A 20,969-nucleotide genomic window follows, 5' to 3' on the forward strand; every position below is an offset into this window, starting at 1 on the left:
GCCACGCATTTATCCTCCACCTCATCGCATTCCTACTCTCACTGTCGCGTGGCACAGGCAGTAATCCCGAGATTACTACCTTTGCGGTCCTTTTTCTCAACTCCCTTCCTAGCTCCCTATATTCTTCTTTCAGGACCTCATCCCTTTTCCTACCTATGTCATTGGTACCTATATGTACCAGGACCTCTGGCTCTTCACCCTCCCACTTCAGGATATCTTGGACACGATCAGAAATATCCCGGACCCTGGCACCAGGGAGGCAAACTACCATCCGAGTCTCTGGACTGCGTCCACAGAATCGCCTATCTGACCCCCTTACTATCGAGTCCCCTATCACAACTGCCCTCCTCTTCCTTGCCCTACCCTTCTGAGCTACAGGGCCAGACTCTGTGCCGGAGGCAGGGCCACTGTTGCTTCCCCCGGGTAAGCTGTCCCCTCCAACAGTACTCAAACAGGAGTACCTGTTGTTAAGGGGCACAGCCGCCGGGGTACTCCCCATCACCTGCCTTTTCCCCTTCCCCCTCCTAACCATGACCCACTTGTCTGCCTCCCGTGGCCCCGGCGTGACCACCTGCCTTCCACTCCTCTCTATCACCTCCTCGCTCTCCCTGACCAGACGAAGGTCATCGAGCTGCAGCTCCAGTTCCGTAACGTGGTCCCTTAGGAGCTGCATCTCGATGCACTTGGCGCAGATGTAGACGTCCGGGAGGCTTGGAGACTCCAGGGCCTCCCACATCCGACACCGAGAACAGCAAACTGCCCTCACAGTCATAATGCCCCTCTCCTCAAATAGCAACAGAAAATGAATGTCAAACCTTCCTCGCCTCGCCCGCTTCCGCCTAAGCCCGTTGAGCCGAAGCCCTTAAGTCTTCACTCTGCTCCCGGCTCACTCCGCCGCCCGCAAACTACGCTGCCCGCTCTCTGAGGCTCTGTTCCTTTTAAATCTGCTGCGCTGCACTGCCCGACGTCACACGCCTGCGCAGTCCCGCCTCTCAGAAAGCCGTTGGAGAAAAAAAATAACGAAAATTTCAAAAATCTCTTTCTCGGCACTCCCACTCAGACTCTCAGACTCCTTCTTCGAATCAAATCCGAAGCAGGATGTCTGCCCTTTTAAATCTGCCGCGCTGCACTGCCCGACTGTGCCAGTGGCCCGGGTTCAATTCCTGCCACCGTCTGCAGGGAGTTTGTACGTTCTCCCCGTTACTGAGTTTTCCCCGGGTGCTCGGGGTTTCCTCCCACAGTCCAACGATGAATGGATGAGTGAATTAATTGGACACGTGAGTGTAATTGGGTTGCGAAGGCTCGTTGGGCCAGAGAGGCTTGTTACTGTGCTGTATCTCTAACTAAACCTCAATCATTCTCTTCAGGCTGAGTAAGGAAGATAAAGAGATTGGCTTTATCTGTGACACATACATTGATACATGTAATGTCTTGTTTATGTCAGTGACCAACACTGTCCAGGGATGGGCTACCAGCATGCTGACAACTTACTAACCCTATCCTGCACGTCTTTGGAATGTGGGAGGAAACAGGAGCACTCAAGGGAAATGTGGTCACAGGAAGAACGTCCAAACTCACAGATGGTGGAGGGAATTGAACCGATTGCTGTCTCTGTAACACATAATGCTAACTGCTGCCCTCAGAATAAAGATTATTTTCCCCTCGAGCCTGTTTTCATCTGTTTCTGCGAAATCAGAAATAGTAAAAGGAGGCTTTGCCCAGCTCAGAGGCACAAGTTTGTGGCTTTGGATACTGGTGGGCTGCGGGCTCTGGGCTCAGAGGATCAGTGAGGGAGGAATGTTTCAGTGGACCTGTATTGCTTCTGGGCAATGTACTTGTAGGTTTTACCACAAGACATCGGAGCAGAATTGGGCCATTTGGCTCACCGAGTCAGCTCGGCCATTCCATCACGGTTGATTACTGACCCCCTCAACCCCATTCTCCTGCTTTCTCCCATAACCTTTGGAACTCTGACTAATCAAGAACCTTTCAACCTCCGCTTTAAATAGATCCAATAACTTGGCCTCCATGGCAGTAACTTGGTCTGTGGCAGTGAATTCCACAGGTTCGCCACCCTCTAAAGGGAATTCCTCCTCATCTCTGTACTAAAGGGACATCCCTCTATTTTGAGGCTGTGCCCTCTGGTCCTAGGCTCCCCCACTATAGGAAACATCTCCTCTATCCAGACCTTTCTTTATCTGGTAGGTTTCACAGAGATTCTCCCTCTCCTCCTAAAAGTGTGCGTTTAGGTTTGCACGTTTGAGAGGGTATGCACTTTATTTAGTAACCCCCCTCTCCTCAGTACCAAAGAAGTTTGCCTGAGATCAATATGGTAGAGGTGAAAGTTCCAAGCCACTGTCAGATTAATACCTCAGAATATGGTGATGATTAGCCTGATTTTGTGATGCTCTCTGACACCTTGGAACAGTTTACAATGGAGAACTAAGTGGGTGGGGGCACTTAAAGAGTTCTGAAAACTTGCATGCTTAAGGAAATATTACAACTGAAGTTTTGCCAGTCAAGGGGAATTTTAATAGTGCATACTTACAATGATAGATTTTACAGTAGTTAGTAGTCCAATCTATAAATCATTGACACCTTTGCCTTTTTAATCTTTCTCATGATTTTTTAATAGGGAAAATTGGATAGTTGATGTATTGTATAGAGTAACACAGAGTTTTAAATAATAGCTCCAGCCATTCTCTGTAAATGATTTTGTATATGTATGAGTTTGTCAATCAATAATTAAAAATAACTTTGAAAGGAAAGCTGGCTTTCCCGGTGTTTGTGGTTGGGGGGGGAGAGGCTGTTTCTTATTTCTAGATTCTCAGTTTTTGTGACAGTTGCTTGCACCTGGCTTGTCAGTACGTCTCTTGCAGCAGGAAATGTCTGAGGGGCTTGACTGGATTTGGGGAATCAACAACAACGCACAAGATGCTGGAAGGACTCAGCAGGTCAGGCGGCATCTATGGAGGAAAGTTGAGGGTTTTAGATCAAGACCCTTTACCTACACCGTCCATTTCCTTCCATGGATGCTGCCTGACGACCTGAATTCCCCCAGTATTTTGTGTGTTATCTGAATATTGTCCTCACATACCAGTCCTGTTTGCAGACTACTAATGTAAAGGTAGATGCAGAGCAACTGCTTTGAGATGTGTATCTGCTGTTGGTAGTTCATCCTGATTTAATCATTTTTCATTCTACCATCCATGACTCTGCAGTCTATGTAACCCGAGTTTTTTTTCTTCTCATTATACTTTATTTCTAATATACAGTAAAACTGATTGTTGCTTGTTTGTAAGTTCTGGTAACGGGATATTCTGCCAAACAATGTCTGTTTAAGGAACCATCATTTCAACAGTGTCTGAGAGTCTGGTGCCAAGGACTGGAGGCGTGTGTATGGTTTTGTTGCTGTTGCTTCCGTTCTGCGACTGAACATTGTAGGGAACCTGTACTGATGCGGGATTGTTGGCGCACTGGGCTGCCCCCAGTGGATTCTTAGGGTGTGTTGGTTGTTAATGAAAATGACACATTTCACTGCTGTAAGTGTTCCCGCACATGTGATAAATAAATCTGAGTGTTCTGTATTTTTAAAGACTTTATTCATAATGTGTAGTAAATACGATTGTCACTTTCTCCACGTTCATTATACCATTGATTTTTCAACGTCTCAATGAGACTCGCATTTCCACAGACAACGTAGCCGTTACGCTGGGACCAGCCCCTCAGTATCCAGTGGCTGCAGGCGACCTTCCCCACAGAGCCTTTGTAATGTCTGCACTGAGCTTCAGTACGTCTGTCTGCACCTGCTCTGGTCACAGCATTTGCTTGTGCGTGTACTTGTATTGGAAGACCAAGTTTCAGGCAAACCAGCGTGCATCTTTCATAAAATTAATCTTTCAGCAACCATTTTTATTTAAAATATATATTTTATTAATATATGGTAAATACAATCAGTACATGTCATCTTCCAGCATCTATGGAGGTCAGGAATGCAAAAGAGGGAGAAAATACTGAGGTCTATAACTACACTATGAAGTCACAGTGGCTACAATAACATGACTCTTATTACTGACATAAAATGTATATACTAAATAACAATGTAAAGAAACTCATGCCTTTATTTCATGTGTATATTATAAAGTACGGTGGATTCCAGTTAATTGGGACAACAATTAATCGGGGCAGCCACTTGTTTGGGACAACTCTTAAAAGACAAAAACAGCTGGGATTTCCTTCCTTTATTTGGGACACTATGCCACTTAATTGGAGCAGGAGACCTTTACCGAACAATTTCTAACTAGCATCAGTTGTGTGTGTGTTTCTATTCAAAAAGCAGTGATTTTTGTCACTGATACTTGGTGAGAAATAAGCAGTAAGACAATTCAGAACTGTTTTGCTCACTGTGGGTTCAAACATTCAGGCTTGGAGATGCTGTAAACAACCAGGAGTGAAAATGAAACTATTTTACTATTTTAGTAAGTTGAAGGTATCGACAATCATCTTTAATGTTACAATGAAAATGATTTGGAGGATATAATCAGCAACAGTATTGTATGAAGGCAGTCCAACTGCGCTGACTTTGTTCATTTACAGTCTAATTAAAAGAATACACCCTGTGCACCTCACTGGATGAATTCCTCTGCTGATAGCTATTGGGAACAGTTTTATAGTACCATGCTATTACTGGTAGTATTCTAATTTGGCCTATTTCATTTAAATACACAATTTATCTTTTTTATATGTTTTTAACCATTTCCATGAAATTACAGCTAATTGGTGCAGTCGTTACTGGGCCAAAATGTACTGGTCCCAATGTGTCCCAATTAATTGGAATCTGCTGCATTTTGCAATGCAGAGCAAATTTATATTTATTCTTTTAATAAGTTAATATTTATTAACTTAAAACCTATCCATAAACATGGTAATTATTACAGAGAGAGCAAGCATTAACTATAAATACAGGATTTCATAATGATAAAGCCTAACCTGTAACTAGAATGATGCAACTCTAGAGTCATATTTATAGTGGAGCAGGAATGATTAATTCTGCCATTCTGTTTTAGTAAGCTGGAAATGTCTTGACATTAATGCACTTTTGTCCCTTACAAGGCCGAATACAATTCAAAAATCACAGGCTTGTGCCATTGTACATAGTTTTCAGATACAGGACATTCTGAGGGAGCCATCATATCCACTGCCTCTGGGCTCCTCTGAGCTTTTGAATGGCTGCTTTGGGGAAAGGTGTGCTGTTGATTGCCTTCAGGACAAATTTTTCCCCTTGAGGTGGGAGTGAAGCCACTTCAAGACCTGGTCCAGCCCTTCGCCAGTCTGTGCGCTCACCGCCAGCACACTGACTGCCTGCTTGGCACAGGCCAATACGTCATCCATCCTGAACAGGCTTTTCATTTCTATCAGGGACATGTGGCAGGGTAGATCACTGAAATGAGACAGTCGAGTTACTCCCCTGCATTTATAATGCAGCAGAAACAATCGGTGATTATTTCAATTTACTTCATCCCCCACCTTCAATCCCAATTGTTTGTGTTTCTTCCCAAAAGCTGCAAGATAAATTGCCCTCCACTGTTTCTGTGATTACAGAGAACTATAATGTATGGCCTCAAATATTCTGCTCTAATCTACCCTTCACTGAACCTACTTAATCCCATCTTTCCCACCACATAGGCATTGGAATTGGGTTGTTATTGTCACGTGTACCTAGATACATTGAAGAGCTTGTCTTGCATACTGACCACACAGATCAAATTATTACACAGTGCACTGAGGCAGAACAAGGTAAAACAATAACAGTGCAGAATAGAGTGTAAAAGCTACTGAAAGAGTGCAATGCAGGTAACTGATAAAGTGCAAGATCATAAAGCTGTAGATTGTGAGGGCAAGAGTCCATCTTATCAGATTTCTGAATGCACCTGATACAATCAGTGGGGTGGAAGCTGTCGTTGAGCCTGCTGGCACATGACCAGTGGGAGACGGGAAATGACGGAACGTCTGAGGTGGGTGGACTCTTTGATGATGCTGGCTGCATTACTGAGGAGTATAGAAAGAGTCCATAGTGGGGAGGCTGCTAACTCGTGGGTAAGGTGCAGATTAAGCTTCTGTTCATATAAGAAACTGAAGCACAAACAAGCCAGGCACCCCATGAGAAAATTTTACATGATTGAAGTTTTGTCCAGTCATAGTCATATGGTACACAGCCAGGCCCTTCAGCCCATCGCATCCATACTGACACATTTCCCATCTGGAGTAGAGTACAATGAAGCTTGGCAGCCCTCTGAGTAAAGAAGCCTTAGCTTAGCACAAAATAGTCAATCACATAGCCAGACCAGAGTCCCAGCCACACAACAGGCCGACTCCTTCAAACAACTGGACAGCACTACTGTCTTGGTGCGACCACCTCCCACTCTAGCCTCCAATGCTGCTTGTTATCCTGATGCACATCAGCTCTTCCTGTGAGAACGTGGTGACTTTTGCATTGAGCAACCACTCAGACTCTCGGCCTGCCTGACCGAATTAGCAGGACAGGCGCAACTGTGGCCAGAGCTATTCTGACACCATAGCGTTGAAATGATAAACACACAAGATTCTACAGATGCCGGAAACCTTGTAGGAACTCGTACAAAGGTGCTGGAGGAACTCAGCAGGTCAGGTCTTGATGAGAAGTCTCAACCCGAAATGTCAACTGTTTATTCCTCTCCACAGATGCTGCCTGACCTGCTGAGTTCCTCCAGCACTTTGTGTGTCCTATTATTGAATGGAGTCTGATCTGTTCTATTTAATGTAAAGCTGGGGGGAGGGAGGGGGTTGAGATAGTTAGAATACGATCACGAGGCCACCCAGCAGCCAATGGCCCAGGCCAGCACTATTTGCTTTTCAATGAAATACAACCAGCAGGTTGTGTATCATGCATTCTCTCAGTGCCCTGCCCTGCCCTGCCCAGCCCACCTTGCCACATTTGAAGACAGAAGCTGCCAGACTGCTTGGGTCTGTACTTACACTTTGTTGAAGAGAATTAGGACCGGAGATTCCTGCAGTTGCTCAGCTGAGAGAACTTCAAGTAGTTGAATACAGGAGGAGGAAATCTGGGTGGGATTGGCCGCATCGATGACAAACTAGGGAGGAAAACATTCAACCCTGTAAAGAGGCGGTGAGCGAATTGGTGTGTGACACGAGAACTTGCAGCTCATCTTCTGGGGAGGGACAGGCCTGTGCTCCCTGCCTTGCTGAGGAGCAGATCCCGTAAGGAATAAAGGAAATACGGAGGATGACTGGCAATAATATCCTAGCCTGCCCCACAAACTCAGAGCTACAGGCCAACCGTACGAAAGGAAATAAGCCCTCTGTCTTCAGTGGTTTTAAAGAAAGCAACACTATGGCCAGTAGATTAACAACAGGTACAGAGGGGATGCCAGGGGTAAGTTTTTCACGCACAGAGTGGTGGGTGTGTGGAATGCACTGCGGCAATGGTGGTGGAGGGGGATACATTAGGTTTTTTTAAGAAGACTATTAAGATAGGTACATGGAGCTTAGAAAAATAGAGGGTTATTCCAGGCAGATTCGAGAGTAGGTCAGCACAACATTGTAGGCCAAAGGGCCTGTAATAGGCTATAGATTTCTATGTTCTAACACAGATCAGTACAGCACATTCCAGGCCCTTTGGCCCATAATGTTGTGCTGACCAATATAAACCAACCCCACTATATTAATCTATTGTTTATTTATTTATTTTGTACATATATTCTTATCGTGACTGACAATGATTTGTATGTATTGCACTACTGTTGCTGCAAAACAGCAAATTTCATGACACATGTTAGTGATAATAAACTTGATTCTGATAAACCACCCCTGTCTTTCGGAGCCCATAACCCTCCATTTTTCTCAGATCTATGTGTCTATATCAGTCTTTTAAACGTCCCTATTGTATGAGCCTCGAACATGATTCCCAGAAGGGTGTTCCAGGCACCCACCACTCTGACATCTCCCTTAAACTTTCCTCCACTCATCTTAAATGGACATCCTCTGGTATTGGCCACAGCTACTCTAGGGAATAAAAGTGAAATTATTATCAAAGGACATGTATGTCACTATTTCCTACCTTGTGATTCGATTCCTTGTGGGCATTCACAGTAGAACAGAGAAGCACAATAGAATCAATGAAAAACTACCCCCAAAGATCGACAAACAACCAATGTGCAAAAAAAGACTAACTGCAATAAATAAATAATAACCAGATTGGACGTTGGTCTGGGACGTTTCTCTTGCGTTTGCAAGACCCTGTTGCACATTGATAATGTAAAATACCGTAGGCTTGTTTCCTTTGTTTGGTGGTGAGACGGGCAGCGTGGCAGCTGCGTAGCTTTGGCTGTAGCGAGGACGATGCCACAAGCCACGGGCCCGCCTGCCCACCCGCCCAGATGAGAAGGTGCCGGAGGTGGTGTAGTGTGGTGCCCATTCTCAGTTGTGGGCTGGTCTCTCCTGTCAGTGCTGCCCTATCAGAGTTCAATCAGAGGATCACCGGGAACTGTGCCAGTGTTCGGTCAGAGGATCACCGGGAACTGTGCCAGTGTTCCATCAGAGGACTCCCGGGAACTGTACCAGCGTTCGATCAGAGGATCACTGGGAACTGTACCAGTGTTCGATCAGAGGATCACCGGGAACCGTACCAGTGATCACCGGGAACTGTACCAGTATTCGATCAGAGGATTCCCGGGAACTGTACCAGTGTTCGATCAGAGGATTCCCGGGAACTGTACCAGTGTTCGATCAGAGGATTGCCAGGAACTGTGCCAGTGTTCCATCGGAGGATCACCGGGAACTGTACCAGCGTTCGATCAGAGGATTCCCGGGAACTGTGCCAGTGTTCCATCGGAGGATCACTGGGAACCGTACCAGTGTTCAATCGGAGGACTCCCGGGAACTGTACCAGCGTTCGATCAGAGGATCACTGGGAACTGTACCAGTGTTCGATCAGAGGATCACCGGGAACCGTACCAGTGATCACCGGGAACTGTACCAGTATTCGATCAGAGGATTCCCGGGAACTGTACCAGTGTTCGATCAGAGGATTCCCGGGAACTGTACCAGTGTTCGATCAGAGGATTGCCAGGAACTGTGCCAGTGTTCCATCGGAGGATCACCGGGAACTGTACCAGCGTTCGATCAGAGGATTCCCGGGAACTGTGCCAGTGTTCCATCGGAGGATCACTGGGAACCGTACCAGTGTTCAATCGGAGGATTCCCGGGAACTGTACCAGTGTTCGATCAGAGGATTCCCGGGAACTGTACCAGCGTTCGATCAGAGGATCGCCGGGAACTGTACCAGCAATTTGCAGGAATTATCGCTTAGGATCTTGGACTGTATATATGTTTTTTTTGTGAGACTATGTTTCTCTCGCTTGCTATTTTGAATGTGCTCTGTATGTTTTGCAACTTGGCCCCAAAGGAATACTGTTTCATTTGGTGGTATTAATGTATAGTTGAATGATGTTCAAACTTGGTCTGATTTAAATAAAATGTTTTTCTGTGATATCATTCTGGAGGAATGTATCCTTTTTTTAATGCATGCATTTCTAAATGACAATAAACGAGGACTGAGTGTCATAATCTAATCTAATCTAAACATAAATTGCAGAGTCATTAAAAGTGAGTTCACAGGTATTGGAATCAGTTCAGAGTTGAGATGGTTCAAGAGCCTGATGGGATGCAGAGGTGCTGGCTGTCCGCTCTACCCATGCCTCTCATATTCTTGTACACCTCCATCTAGTTACCTCTCATTCTCCACCACTGCAAAAAGAAAACTCCTAACTTGCTCAGCCTTCCCTCAGAAAATATGCTCTCTAATCCAGGCAGCATTCTGTGGAGATAAACCTGTTCTGCACCCTCTCTCAATCTTCCACATCCTTCCAATAAAGGTAGAAGTTAAATGTCAGAATCCCAGGAATGGACAGAACAAAATTCGGACTGTTGGCGGGTGAGCAGCGTCAGTAGAGGAGAGTAATTGTCCACAGCTTGGGTCGAGATCCTGCTTCAGGGCCGACTTCACCTTCACCTCGGTCTGCCTATCACCTACTGGCCCCTGTCTGTAGACCAAGGCTGTGTGCTTAACCCCTTCTCTTCTCACTTCACATTTATGACTATGTGGCTAAGCACAGCTCCAATACCATACTTAAGTTTGTTAGCCAAATCAAACTTCAGCATATAGGAGGGAGACTGGAAATCTGGCCGAGTGGTGCCATAACAATAACCTTCTACTCAATACCAATAAGATCCACTAGCCAGTCCTCATCAGGGGATCAGAGGTGGAGAAGGTCTTTAAATTCCTCAGTGTTAACATTTCAGAGGATCTGAATTGCATCCAGAAAGTGCCATTAGAAAAAAGGCACCCCTACTTTCTTAGAAGTTTGCGAAGATATGGCATGTCATCTGAAACTCTGACAAACTTCTATCGATGTGGAGAGTATACTGGCTGTTTGCATCACAGCCTGGTATGGAAACACCAATACCCTTGAATGGAAAATCTTACAAAAAGTAGTGGATACGGCCCAGTCCATCACGGGTAAAGCCCTCCCCACCACTGAGCACATCTACAAGAAGTACAGTCGCAGGAAAGCAGATTCCATCATCAAGGACCCCCAGCGTGCAAGTCATTCTCTCTCTTTACTGCTGCCAACGGGAGCCTCAGGACCCCCAGGACCAGATTCAGGGACAGTTATTACCCCTCGACCGTCAGGACCCACAGGACCAGACTCAGGGACAGTTATTACCCCTCGACCGTCAGGACCCACAGGACCAGACTCAGGGACAGTTATTACCCCTCGACCGTCAGGACCCACAGGACCAGACTCAGGGACAGTTATTACCCCTCGACCGTCAGGACCCACAGGACCAGACTCAGGGACAGATATTACCCCTCGACCGTCAGGACCCACAGGACCAGACTCAGGGACAGTTACTACCCCTCGACCGTCAGGACCCACAGGACCAGACTCAGGGACAGTTACTACCCCTCGACCGTCAGGACCCACAGGACCAGACTCAGGGACAGTTACTACCCCTCGACCGTCAGGACCCACAGGACCAGACTCAGGGACAGATTCTACCCCTCGACCGTCAGGACCCACAGGACCAGACTCAGGGACAGTTACTACCCCTCGACCGTCAGGACCCACAGGACCAGACTCAGGGACAGTTACTACCCCTCGACCGTCAGGACCCACAGGACCAGACTCAGGGACAGTTACTACCCCTCGACCGCCAGGACCCACAGGACCAGACTCAGGGACAGTTACTACCCCTCGACCGCCAGGACCCACAGGACCAGACTCAGGGACAGTTACCACCCCTCGACCGCCAGGACCCACAGGACCAGACTCAGGGACAGTTACCACCCCTCGACCGCCAGGACCCACAGGACCAGACTCAGGGACAGTTACCACCCCTCGACCGCCAGGACCCACAGGACCAGACTCAGGGACAGTTACCACCCCTCGACCGCCAGGACCCACAGGACCAGACTCAGGGACAGTTACCACCCCTCGACCGCCAGGACCCACAGGACCAGACTCAGGGACAGTTACTACCCCTCGACCGCCAGGACCCACAGGACCAGACTCAGGGACAGTTATTACCCCTCGACCATCAGGCTCCTGAATCAGTGGGGTAAACCGGCTTCACTCACCCCAACACTGAACTGTTCCCGCAACTCACTTTCAAGGATTCCTCATCTCACGTTCTCGATATTTATTGCTTATTTACTTTTATTATTGTATTGTTCTTTTTCTTTTTGTATTTACATAGTTTGTCTTTTGCACATTGGTTGTTTGTCTGTTGTGTGCAGTTTTTCACTGATTCTGTTGTGTTTCTTTGCACTTACTGTGAATGCCCACAAGAACATGAATCTCGGGGTTGTGTATTGTGACGTATACTGTATGTACTTTGATAATAAATTTACTTTCACCTTTGAACTTGGTTAACTGATGAACCTGAGTCCTGATCATAACCAAACAGCTTGTTGACTCCAGGAAAGCTGAGGTAACAAGAGATTGAAGACGGGCACCAGTAGGTGATAGGTAGACCCAGGAGGGATGAATGATGAGGGGCAGATAGCACTATTTGAGAAGAGGGGAGAGTGAAGATGAGGTCAGCTGCTGGAGGATGTTAGACAGGAACAGAAAAAGGCTACTCGTGCTAGAATCTGATAAATAAGGAATGTATAACTACCCAGGGACACAGGATTTCCTTTTCCCCCTCCTGTGCCTGTTTGAAAAACAGCTGATTAAAGATATGAAATTCATGATCAAGAGGAAACCAGTGCCTGGTCCACCAATCCAGGGCTGCTGCGTGGCTGTCGGGGAGTGGGGAGAGATCCACACTGCTCATACTCACTATCACAGCTTCAGAGTCTTCGTAGTAACTTGGCCAGATAGGTCCCATGCAGCCTCCCAGTTCTCGAATAGTAATTTTCCTCTTATTAATCGTGATATCAGTTAAGTTTGTGCCCACCTGCAGGTAAAGGAGATTAAAAGTGCATCAAATACAAAGAGAACACGGTAAGATTTTGTTCTGAGATAAGACCATTAGACATAGGAGCAGAATTGGGCCACTTCCCTCATCGAGTCCATGTGTGATAAGACAGGCAGCAATATTTTATACCCTAGACCCTTTGTTACAAGACTGGCTAGATTCTAGACAGGGGTTCCCAACCATTTTTTTGTGCCATGGATCAATACTGTTAAGAAGGGGTCCATGGACTCCAAGTCTAGAAGAACGAATATTCCATCATGGCTGATTTATTATTTTTCTCAACCCCATTCTCCTGCCTTCTCCACAGAACCTTTAACACCCTTACTAATCAAGAACCAATTGTCAAAGTAGATTGCATAATTGTCATAATTTTGCAGTTTAACTTTCTTACCCCTGCCTGCATTTTTATATAATTACCTATAAATTGTTTTTGTTGGCCCCAAGTGGTTATAGTTTTATTATTCTGGAAACTTCTTGGGCATCACATTATTAACAGGAGCTATCTGATCAGTTAACTCTCATCGACAAATCTTGAATGGCATGCCTGCTGTCTCGGGTATAAGGAGAGCAGGGCACGTTGACTCACCATCTTCATTCCCCCTTCTCCTTTCTTTGTTTGTCCTTCTTCCTCACTCCCCACCCCCCCCCCCCGTTCCCAATACCCCACGTTCTCTTGGAGATTGTGAAGCAACAAGTTTTATGTCTCATTCTTGACTTCTACAAGAACCTTGGATAAAAACATCAGAATTCAATACTATCGACCTCTGCTTTAAATATACCCAATGACGTGGCCTCCACAGCTGTCCCTGGCAATGGATTCCACAGATTCACCACACTCTGGCAAAAGGAATTCCTCCTCATCTCTGTTTTAAAGGGATGTCCTTGTATTCTGAGGCTGTTCCCCCAGTCTTAGACTCCTCCACTACAGGAAACATCCTTTCCAATTCGGGTGTGGAGCTACTCAGTCTCTTGTGTCAGTAACACCACTGACAGACACACAGTTTTGTAGGTTTAAAGTGAGAGGGGAAAGACCTGAGCAAGTTCTTCACACAGATGGTAGTGGGCATATGGAATGAGCTGTCACAGAAAACAACATTTAAAAGAGATTTAAGCAATAGGATTTAAATAGTTCAAATACTTAAATGTGGATAGCAAAGGTTTACAGGTCCAACATAGCAATGGGACTTGGAAAGGCACCTTGATTGGTGTGAACTAGTTGGGTCGAAGTGCCTGTTTCTGTGAATCTATAAACTTACTTGTTGAAACATTTCACACAAGACTTTTACAAGTGGTAGGTAAAGATCACTTGTGCCCCAGTGATAACGCCCAAACATTTACAGATAACTTTCTCATCTGTCAATTCACACAGGATATTTATTATTTTATTGAAATGCAGAGCAGAACAGGCCTTTCTGGCCCTTTAAGACACGTCACCCAGCAATCCCCCAATTTAATCCAAGCCTAGTCACAGGACAATTTGCAATGACTAATTAATCTACCAACCAGTACGTCTTTGGACTGTGGGAGGAATCCAGAGCACCCGGAGGAAACTCAGTAGTCACGGGCAGAACGTACAAACTCCTTACAGGCAGGGGCGGGAATTGAACCTGGGTCACCTGTACTGTAAAGTGCTGTGCTCACCACTAGGCTACCATGCCAAACATCGATTTCTGGGTTCAAATTTTCACCATGATGTATGGGAAAAGTATCATTACCTTGTAAACCTTGGCAAAAGGATATGGATTGTTGACATTTTATCATTAGTATGAAAGAAAGCTTTGTAGCAGATTTGCTACTGAATGCATTGAACGAGTTTGAGCATACCGTGGGGAGTGTAGGTGGGAGCTCGTCAAGTTCACCAAGCACTTCTTTCAAACTCATCTCTGCACATTGATTAAGGATCCAAAAATGAAATAAATATTGAAAATTGCTTTTAATATAACCATAAATGTATCCACCACAGCCTTAAATCTTTCAATGAAGTGACTTTTGATAAAATCAAGTGGCAATCTCTGGCCATGTAGCAGTCAGTCATTTGTCCTTACTGAGGCCCTATGTTGGTCAGGGTTGACCATGAATGTTGCATCCCAGCCGTCTGCGTGATACACAAGTCAGGAAAGTTCAATGTGGAGAGCGAGCTGTTGCCCATGTAGCAGGCTCCCCCTCGCCATGCAGCTGATGAATCCAAAGGAACAGTAAAGACCAAAGCAGTTTGGCACCAGCGGTGTTGCAGGAGTTGCCAGTCAGCGTCAAACGCAACATAGTACAGCCCTAGGGGCTGGCAAAACCATGATGGACCCATCCCACCCCAGTAATCACCTGTCCAATCTCCTAATGTCCGGCAGGAGACACTGAACCATTTCTGCACGGACATCCAGAGGGAAAAACAGCTTTTTCCCAGGGCTGCCGTGCAACTGAACAATGGCCCATTTCAGAGTTGTTTGTTTTTAATCCAGTTGTAAATTAGAGTCACTCTAAAATATCTCAGATGTTATTTTAAATTTTGTCATTGTGTTCTAACGCTATTTTGCACTACAGGTACAATCTCATTGTCCTCAGCACTGACAGTAAAGCTCTGACTAACAAACCTAGGGACCCCAGCTCCAGGGTTTGAGTGGGTACAGCCGCAAGGCAGCGTAGTCTCCTCCTGGATGAGCCGCCAACCATGGCTGATGATCCCCATCTGCCCAAAGCCACTGGTTTTAAGCTGCCACTATAAAATCAGCTTTGAAGCAGGTTTACTATTGAATGCAGTGAATCAGTTCAATGCCTTTGCCCCTTCTCCTGTCAGAAATGGTTCCGATAGGCTTCGTAGCTAAGGTACGTGTGAAGGCCAGGAGTTGGACTTGGTTGTCAGAGGCTATTTGAGATGCATGCCATTGGGAGCATTTAGTATTCAGTGGGAGCTTATCCTTGCTTAGTGGAATTGGTCCATGGCATGAAAAAGGTTGGCAATCCCCTCTCTACAACACTGATGATGAGAGAAGTACTGTGTATACGTATATTTCCAGAAAATCAAGTAAATGAAAACTGAAGTCCGAAACAAAACCAAAGAATACGGGAAACTCCCAGCAGCTCAGGCAGCAGCTTAAGAAAGAGAACTAGAGTGAATATTCTACCTTCTAGACCAGAGTTCTCCCCTACATTGGGGGACCCACTTCATTGTGCACCTCTGCTCCATCCGCCAAAAGCAGAACTTCCCAGCGGTCAAGCATTTTAATTCCCATTCCCATTCTGACAGGTTGGTCCATGGTCTCCTCTTGTGCCAGGATGAGGCCACCCTCAGAGTGGAGGACCAACACCTTATATGCCGTCTGGTAGCCTCCAACCTGATAGCATGAATACCGATTTCTCCTTCTAGTAAAGAAATGTCTCCCCCCTCCCCTATTCCCCACTCTGGCCCTTAATCTCTTCTCGTCTGCCTATCATGTCCCGCTGGCTCCCCTCCTCCTTCCCTTTCTCCTATGATCCACCCTCCCTCTCCAATCAGATTCCTTCCTCGCCAGTCCTTCATCTCTCCTACCCACCTGGTTTCACCCAGCACCTTCTGGCTATCTTCCTTCCACTCCCCCCACCACCTTTTTATTCTGGCATCTTCCCCTTCCTCCCAGAGGGGGGAGAAGATGGCAGCGCGACGCAGTGCGCGCAGCAACTTCGGTGATGAAATCTGTTACCTGTCAAGTAGGGGACCGTGCACAATTCTGATTTGATGGAGGGGCTGGTCGGAAGCTCGGAGTTTTTGGACGGATGGACTCAGTGTCGGCTGGGGTCGGCTGCTTCCAAGGTATCGGCAAGTTGACAGTGCCTGGAGGTTTATGGCAGCGAGTTTCTCCCTTTTTCCGCCTGCTATCGGGGACTCAGGAGTCGACCGACTCAGGACTTTGAGACTATTTTTTACTGTGCTCATGGTCTGTTCTTCATCAAATTATGGTATTGCTTTGCACTGCTGTAACTATATGTTATAATTATGTGGTTCTGTCAGTGTTGGTCTTTGGTCTGTCCTGTTTTCTGTGATATCACTCTGGAGGAACATTGTATCATTTCTTAATGCATTTCTAAATGACAATAAAAGAGAACTGAATGTTCTCATAATGTAATCCTTCCTAGCGCTGATGAAGGGTCTCGGCCGAAAATATCGACTGTTTATTCATTTCCAGAGATATTACACTAGATTTCCTGTACTTTATTTTAAAGAGATGTAGAATTGAATCGGTGTACAGTATTTTAAAGACCTGGGGAAAGGGTCTGAGTGCCGGGCAGCTATTCGACCAGGGGACACAGTACACAGGGGTTGCCCAAAGAGGAGTGGGCTCTGCTGACAAGGGGATCACCTCACGAGGGTATGCCAGGTAGCCACAAGTGAAAGGAGCTGCAGAGAGATGTGGAGTCTGCCCAACACATCACAGGAACATCCGTCCATGAGATCAGCATCGACAGAAGGTGCTGTCTCAGAAAGGCAACTTCTGTCCTCAAAGCAACACACACACACGTTGGAGGAACTCCGCAGGTCAGGCAGCATACATGGAAGTAAACACACAGTCCACGTTTCGGGCTGAGACCTTCCTTCAGGACCAGAAAGGAAGAGGGAAGACGCCAGGATAAAAAGGAGGGACAGGAGGACGAGCGAGAGGGTGACGGGGCAAGCCAGGTGGTAGGAAAGGTAAGGCTGGAGAGGAGAGAGAACTAGGGGAACGGGTCACTCAAGATCCCCAGCGGCCGGGCCATGCATCTTCTCACAGCTAGAGGTTCCGGAAGATGAAAGTGTCACACCACCACGTTTAAGATTACTTCCCTTCGCCTATCAATTTCTTAAACCAACCGACCCAAACACTAGTCACTCTCTCAAAATAGCACTTTGCACCACAGCGGGCATTGTTTGGTTCTAATTATGTCCTTCCTGAAATAACCCTCTCTTCTGCACACTCCCATCAGGTTCTACCTCGCTGTTGTAAGATTATCCTAGTACAATCAGAAGGACCCCGATCCTCAAATCTACTTCATTGTGACTTTGCACCTTCTTGTCCACCTGCACCGCACTTTGTCACTCTAACACCTTATCCTGTTAATGTTTACCCTGTACTATCTGAATACTCTGTAACAGAGCGATGAAATAATGAGTACGAATGGTAGGGAAAGCAAGTTTTTATCTGTACCTCGGGACGTGCCGATAATAAACTCCTTACCATCTAATTTTGTGTAATTTAAGTATTTTTCTTGTGAATGTTGTGTATTTGACGCTCTGTGCCCGTGACGCGGCTGTAACTTTCGTGGCCCTTGCGCATGTGACAGTAAATTAATTGATTTCAGTAATTTGCGGCAGTGAACACGACGGCTGGCTGTGAGCCAGACGACACAGAGGTGAGGGCCCAGTGCAAAACTCTTCCCCGATCCCAACAACAGACTTTGACCGAAAGGATATTGTGCAGTGCTTTCAGCAGCAGCGTCTTCCCCACCGCCGTCGCCCCCAGTAGCAGACCGAGGCCCATTGGTGCCGGCCCGTTCCGGTGCCCCGGGAGGGTCCCTCACTCGTCCCGCCCGCCCACTCACTCACTCACGGCCGCACCGAGGATCCGCCAGGGGCCTCTCGGTCGGTTGCCCGGCAACGGCGGCGCGCCGTCACCTCAGACTTGGGACGTCACCGGACGCCATGCAAGAACGCCTACCTTGTGTGTGTATATGCACACACAGTCGACGTCAGAGGAGCGCGACGCACCCACGGGGTAGGGCCCCGACAGAGCCAAGGAAGTAGGTGTCCACGCAAGTGCCGTGATCCGGTGACGAAGTAAGCGGACAAACGGACGGAGTGACAAAGGGCGGCGGGATGGGCAAAGGCGGCGGCCCGTTCGAGCGGCTTCTCGGTAAGAGGCCTTCGTTTCCCTCCTATGTTGGGTAATCCGCACGGTTACGTTTCGGAGGGGAAGTTAGAAGCCAAGGCCGATGGCCGCTGGGCCTCGGGCTTGCCTCAGGGCCGCCCCCCTGTGTCAGCTCCCTTCCTACTGGGTGTATATCGGCCTCGGGGTCTCGTCCTCTCTCCCCGCTGGGGGTGGTTCGGCCGCTGTGCCCTCCCTCCCTGCTGGGGAGGGGATGGCCTGGCCTTCGATCTCCAGCTTGGCGGCCTGCAGACGGGCCCGGCGAGAAGCAGCTCCGGGTCTCATTGCTCCAAACACCTCAGCTCTAGGCTACTCGTGTGCGGGTTAAATCCCTCGTTTCTCTTGGGTGGGTTGTCTGACCCTGATCGGGAGGGAAATTTCTATCTCGGAAACCCACAAGGCTTTGGTAAACAGTCGGGTTTAAAGCTACTTCAGTTCTTGAGCCTACCTAGGACTTATTGGGCAAATGATTTTATATTTCTGTCAAATACATCTCAAAGGCTTTGTTATGGAAGAGGTAAACAAAAAAAGTTTGTCTCTGACGTTGTGTAGTTTAGAAGCTCCAGAGGAATTGAGAACAACATGATTCAGCATGTCAAAGGACATCTTTTCAGCTCTGGCCGCGTAAATTGAATACTGTTACTTTAATGTTTTGGGTGTGAACCTTCATCAGGACACGGGCCACGAGTCGGCACCTAAGACTGCTCTGTTACTCATCAAGAGCTGCTTGTTCTTCAAAGTCTATTGTCATGTGCGCAGGTGCAATTAAATAACTTACCTGCAGTAGCATCGCAGGCACATTGCATCAGATAAACAGAATTCACAAGAAAGTTGGCCAAAACTCAGACCCAGGCTGAGCGAGAGTAAGGAATAAATAGTCGTCATTTCGGGCTGAGACCCTTCGTCGGGACTGGACAGGAAGGGCGGGGAGAAGCCAGGATAAGAAGTGGGCAACTCTATGTTCGTTCATATCCAAATTGCAGTGGCACGCCACAACACAACCGGTGAGAATTCTTCCGACATTACACCCACAGAATTTTGCTCGAGTGTTAGCTGACTTGGTGACCCTCCTAAGAAATTTGCGTCAGCATCTTTGCTTTCTTATGATTGCATCTTTTTACTTAGCCTAGTGTAGGTAATCCAAAACATTAAAACCAAGCCACTTAAACTGCTGCATCGCTTCCCCAGAGTAGACTGGTACACAATCGCCATTCTTTCCCTTCCTGAAGTTCACAGAAAGCCATTTCATTTTGTTGCTGTTGGGAGGTTTTTGTGACACCTCTCAACCTGGTGATGTATCTTGCTCTATTTCCCTACATTGTATCCATGTCTGCTGTTCCAGTGATTGTATGCACATTCTGCTGATCTCCCTTTTGAATGAACACGGTGACGAAGCCTTCACAACCACCTAGGGTAAAGAATTCTAGATTTCTCCCCATCTGAGTGAAGAAACTTCAATTTGTTTCAGTCCTAAATGGCCTTCCCTGTACTAGAGTCGTACTGCACAGAAACAGGCCCTTCGGCCCCTCTAGTCCATGGCGGCCTGGTTTTCTCCCTAGTCTCGTCTACCAGCGCCTGGGCCATATCCCGCCAAACCCCTCTCATCCATGTATCAATCCAAACCTCTCTTAAATATTACAATTGTGAACCTGCATCCACCACTTCTGCTGGCAGCTTGTTCCACCCTCAGTGTGAAGAAGCTCCCTCCGTGTTCCTCATAAATATTTCTCCATCCGTCCTAAATCTATGACGTCTCTTTCTAGTCTCACCCGGCCTGAGGGAAAAGAGCCTGCCTGCAGTCACTCGGTCTTGATCCCTCATCGTTTTGTTTTAGATCTGCATCATCTGTGTAAGATCTTCGCTCGTCCTCCTGCACTCTATTGAATAATGGCCTAACCTATTCAACCTTTCCTTATGACTCAGGTCCTCAAATCTCGGCAACATCCTTGTAAATTTTCTCTGTATTCAATCTTATTGACATCTTTCCTGTCAGTAGGTGATCGGAACTGCACACGATACTCCAAATTAGACCTCACCAATGTCTTGTGCAACTTCAACATAACATCCTGTGCTGATTTATGAAGGCCAATGTGCCAAAAGCTCTCTTTGTAACCCCATCTACCTGTGATGCCACTTTCAAGGAATTATGGATCTGTACTCCCAAATTCCTTTTCTCTACCACACAAAAATGCTCTACCACTCACCGTGTAAGCCTTACTCTGGTTTGTTCTCCTGAAGTGCAACACTTCACATTTGTATCCATTAAATTCCATCTGCCATTTCTCGGCCTATTTTTCCATCTGGTCCAGATCATTTTGCGAGCTCTGATGCCTTCCTCACTGTCCGTTATGCCCCCATCCTTGGTGTCATCCACACATTTCTGATCCACTTTACCACTTCATCTAAGTCATTAATATGGATGATAAAACAGGCCCAACACTGATCTCTGAGGCACACCACAAGTCTCAGGCCTCCAGTCAAAAAGATAACCACTCCTTTGCTTCTCCTGCTGAGCCAGTGTTGAAGCCAGTTTACTACTTCACCCTGAGTGCCAAG

General features: G+C 46.9%; 3 protein-coding genes across 10 annotated transcripts in view; 2 read left to right on the forward strand and 1 right to left on the reverse strand.

Moving 5' to 3' along the window:
* slc26a11 (solute carrier family 26 member 11) overlaps positions 1–3,572 on the forward strand; it is a 44,254-nt gene extending 40,682 nt beyond the window's left edge. The window contains exon 18 of the mRNA XM_063030569.1: positions 1,445–3,572. The gene's annotated coding sequence lies outside the window, so the exon portion shown is untranslated. The remainder of the gene's footprint in view (positions 1–1,444) is intronic.
* A 337-nt stretch (positions 3,573–3,909) lies between these two features.
* arl16 (ADP-ribosylation factor-like 16) lies at positions 3,910–18,184 on the reverse strand. 3 transcript variants are annotated; one of them, XM_063030578.1, is made up of 5 exons: positions 17,962–18,184; positions 14,368–14,425; positions 12,406–12,522; positions 7,015–7,130; positions 3,910–5,440 (listed from the first exon to the last, which is right to left on the reverse strand). In XM_063030578.1, the coding sequence occupies exons 1-5, from the start codon at positions 18,027–18,029 to the stop codon at positions 5,263–5,265; spliced, it is 537 nt and encodes a 178-aa protein (XP_062886648.1). In that variant the 5' UTR covers positions 18,030–18,184; the 3' UTR covers positions 3,910–5,262. The 3 variants fall into 3 exon arrangements, with proteins under 3 accessions (XP_062886648.1, XP_062886650.1, XP_062886649.1); XM_063030580.1 differs by lacking the exons at positions 14,368–14,425; positions 17,962–18,184 and adding an exon at positions 16,218–16,238; XM_063030579.1 differs by lacking the exons at positions 14,368–14,425; positions 17,962–18,184 and adding an exon at positions 14,259–14,277.
* Positions 18,185–18,210: 26 nt separating this feature from the next.
* hgs (hepatocyte growth factor-regulated tyrosine kinase substrate) overlaps positions 18,211–20,969 on the forward strand; it is a 51,390-nt gene continuing 48,631 nt past the window's right edge. For all 6 annotated transcript variants that reach the window (XM_063030575.1, XM_063030573.1, XM_063030571.1 and 3 more), the window contains exon 1: positions 18,211–18,401. In XM_063030575.1, coding sequence (XP_062886645.1) covers positions 18,365–18,401 — 37 coding nt within the window. In that variant the 5' untranslated portion in view covers positions 18,211–18,364. The remainder of the gene's footprint in view (positions 18,402–20,969) is intronic.

Source organism: Mobula hypostoma, chromosome 22 (assembly GCF_963921235.1).
Source record: "Mobula hypostoma chromosome 22, sMobHyp1.1, whole genome shotgun sequence".
In the NCBI taxonomy this organism is placed as follows: Eukaryota; Metazoa; Chordata; class Chondrichthyes; order Myliobatiformes; family Myliobatidae; genus Mobula; species Mobula hypostoma.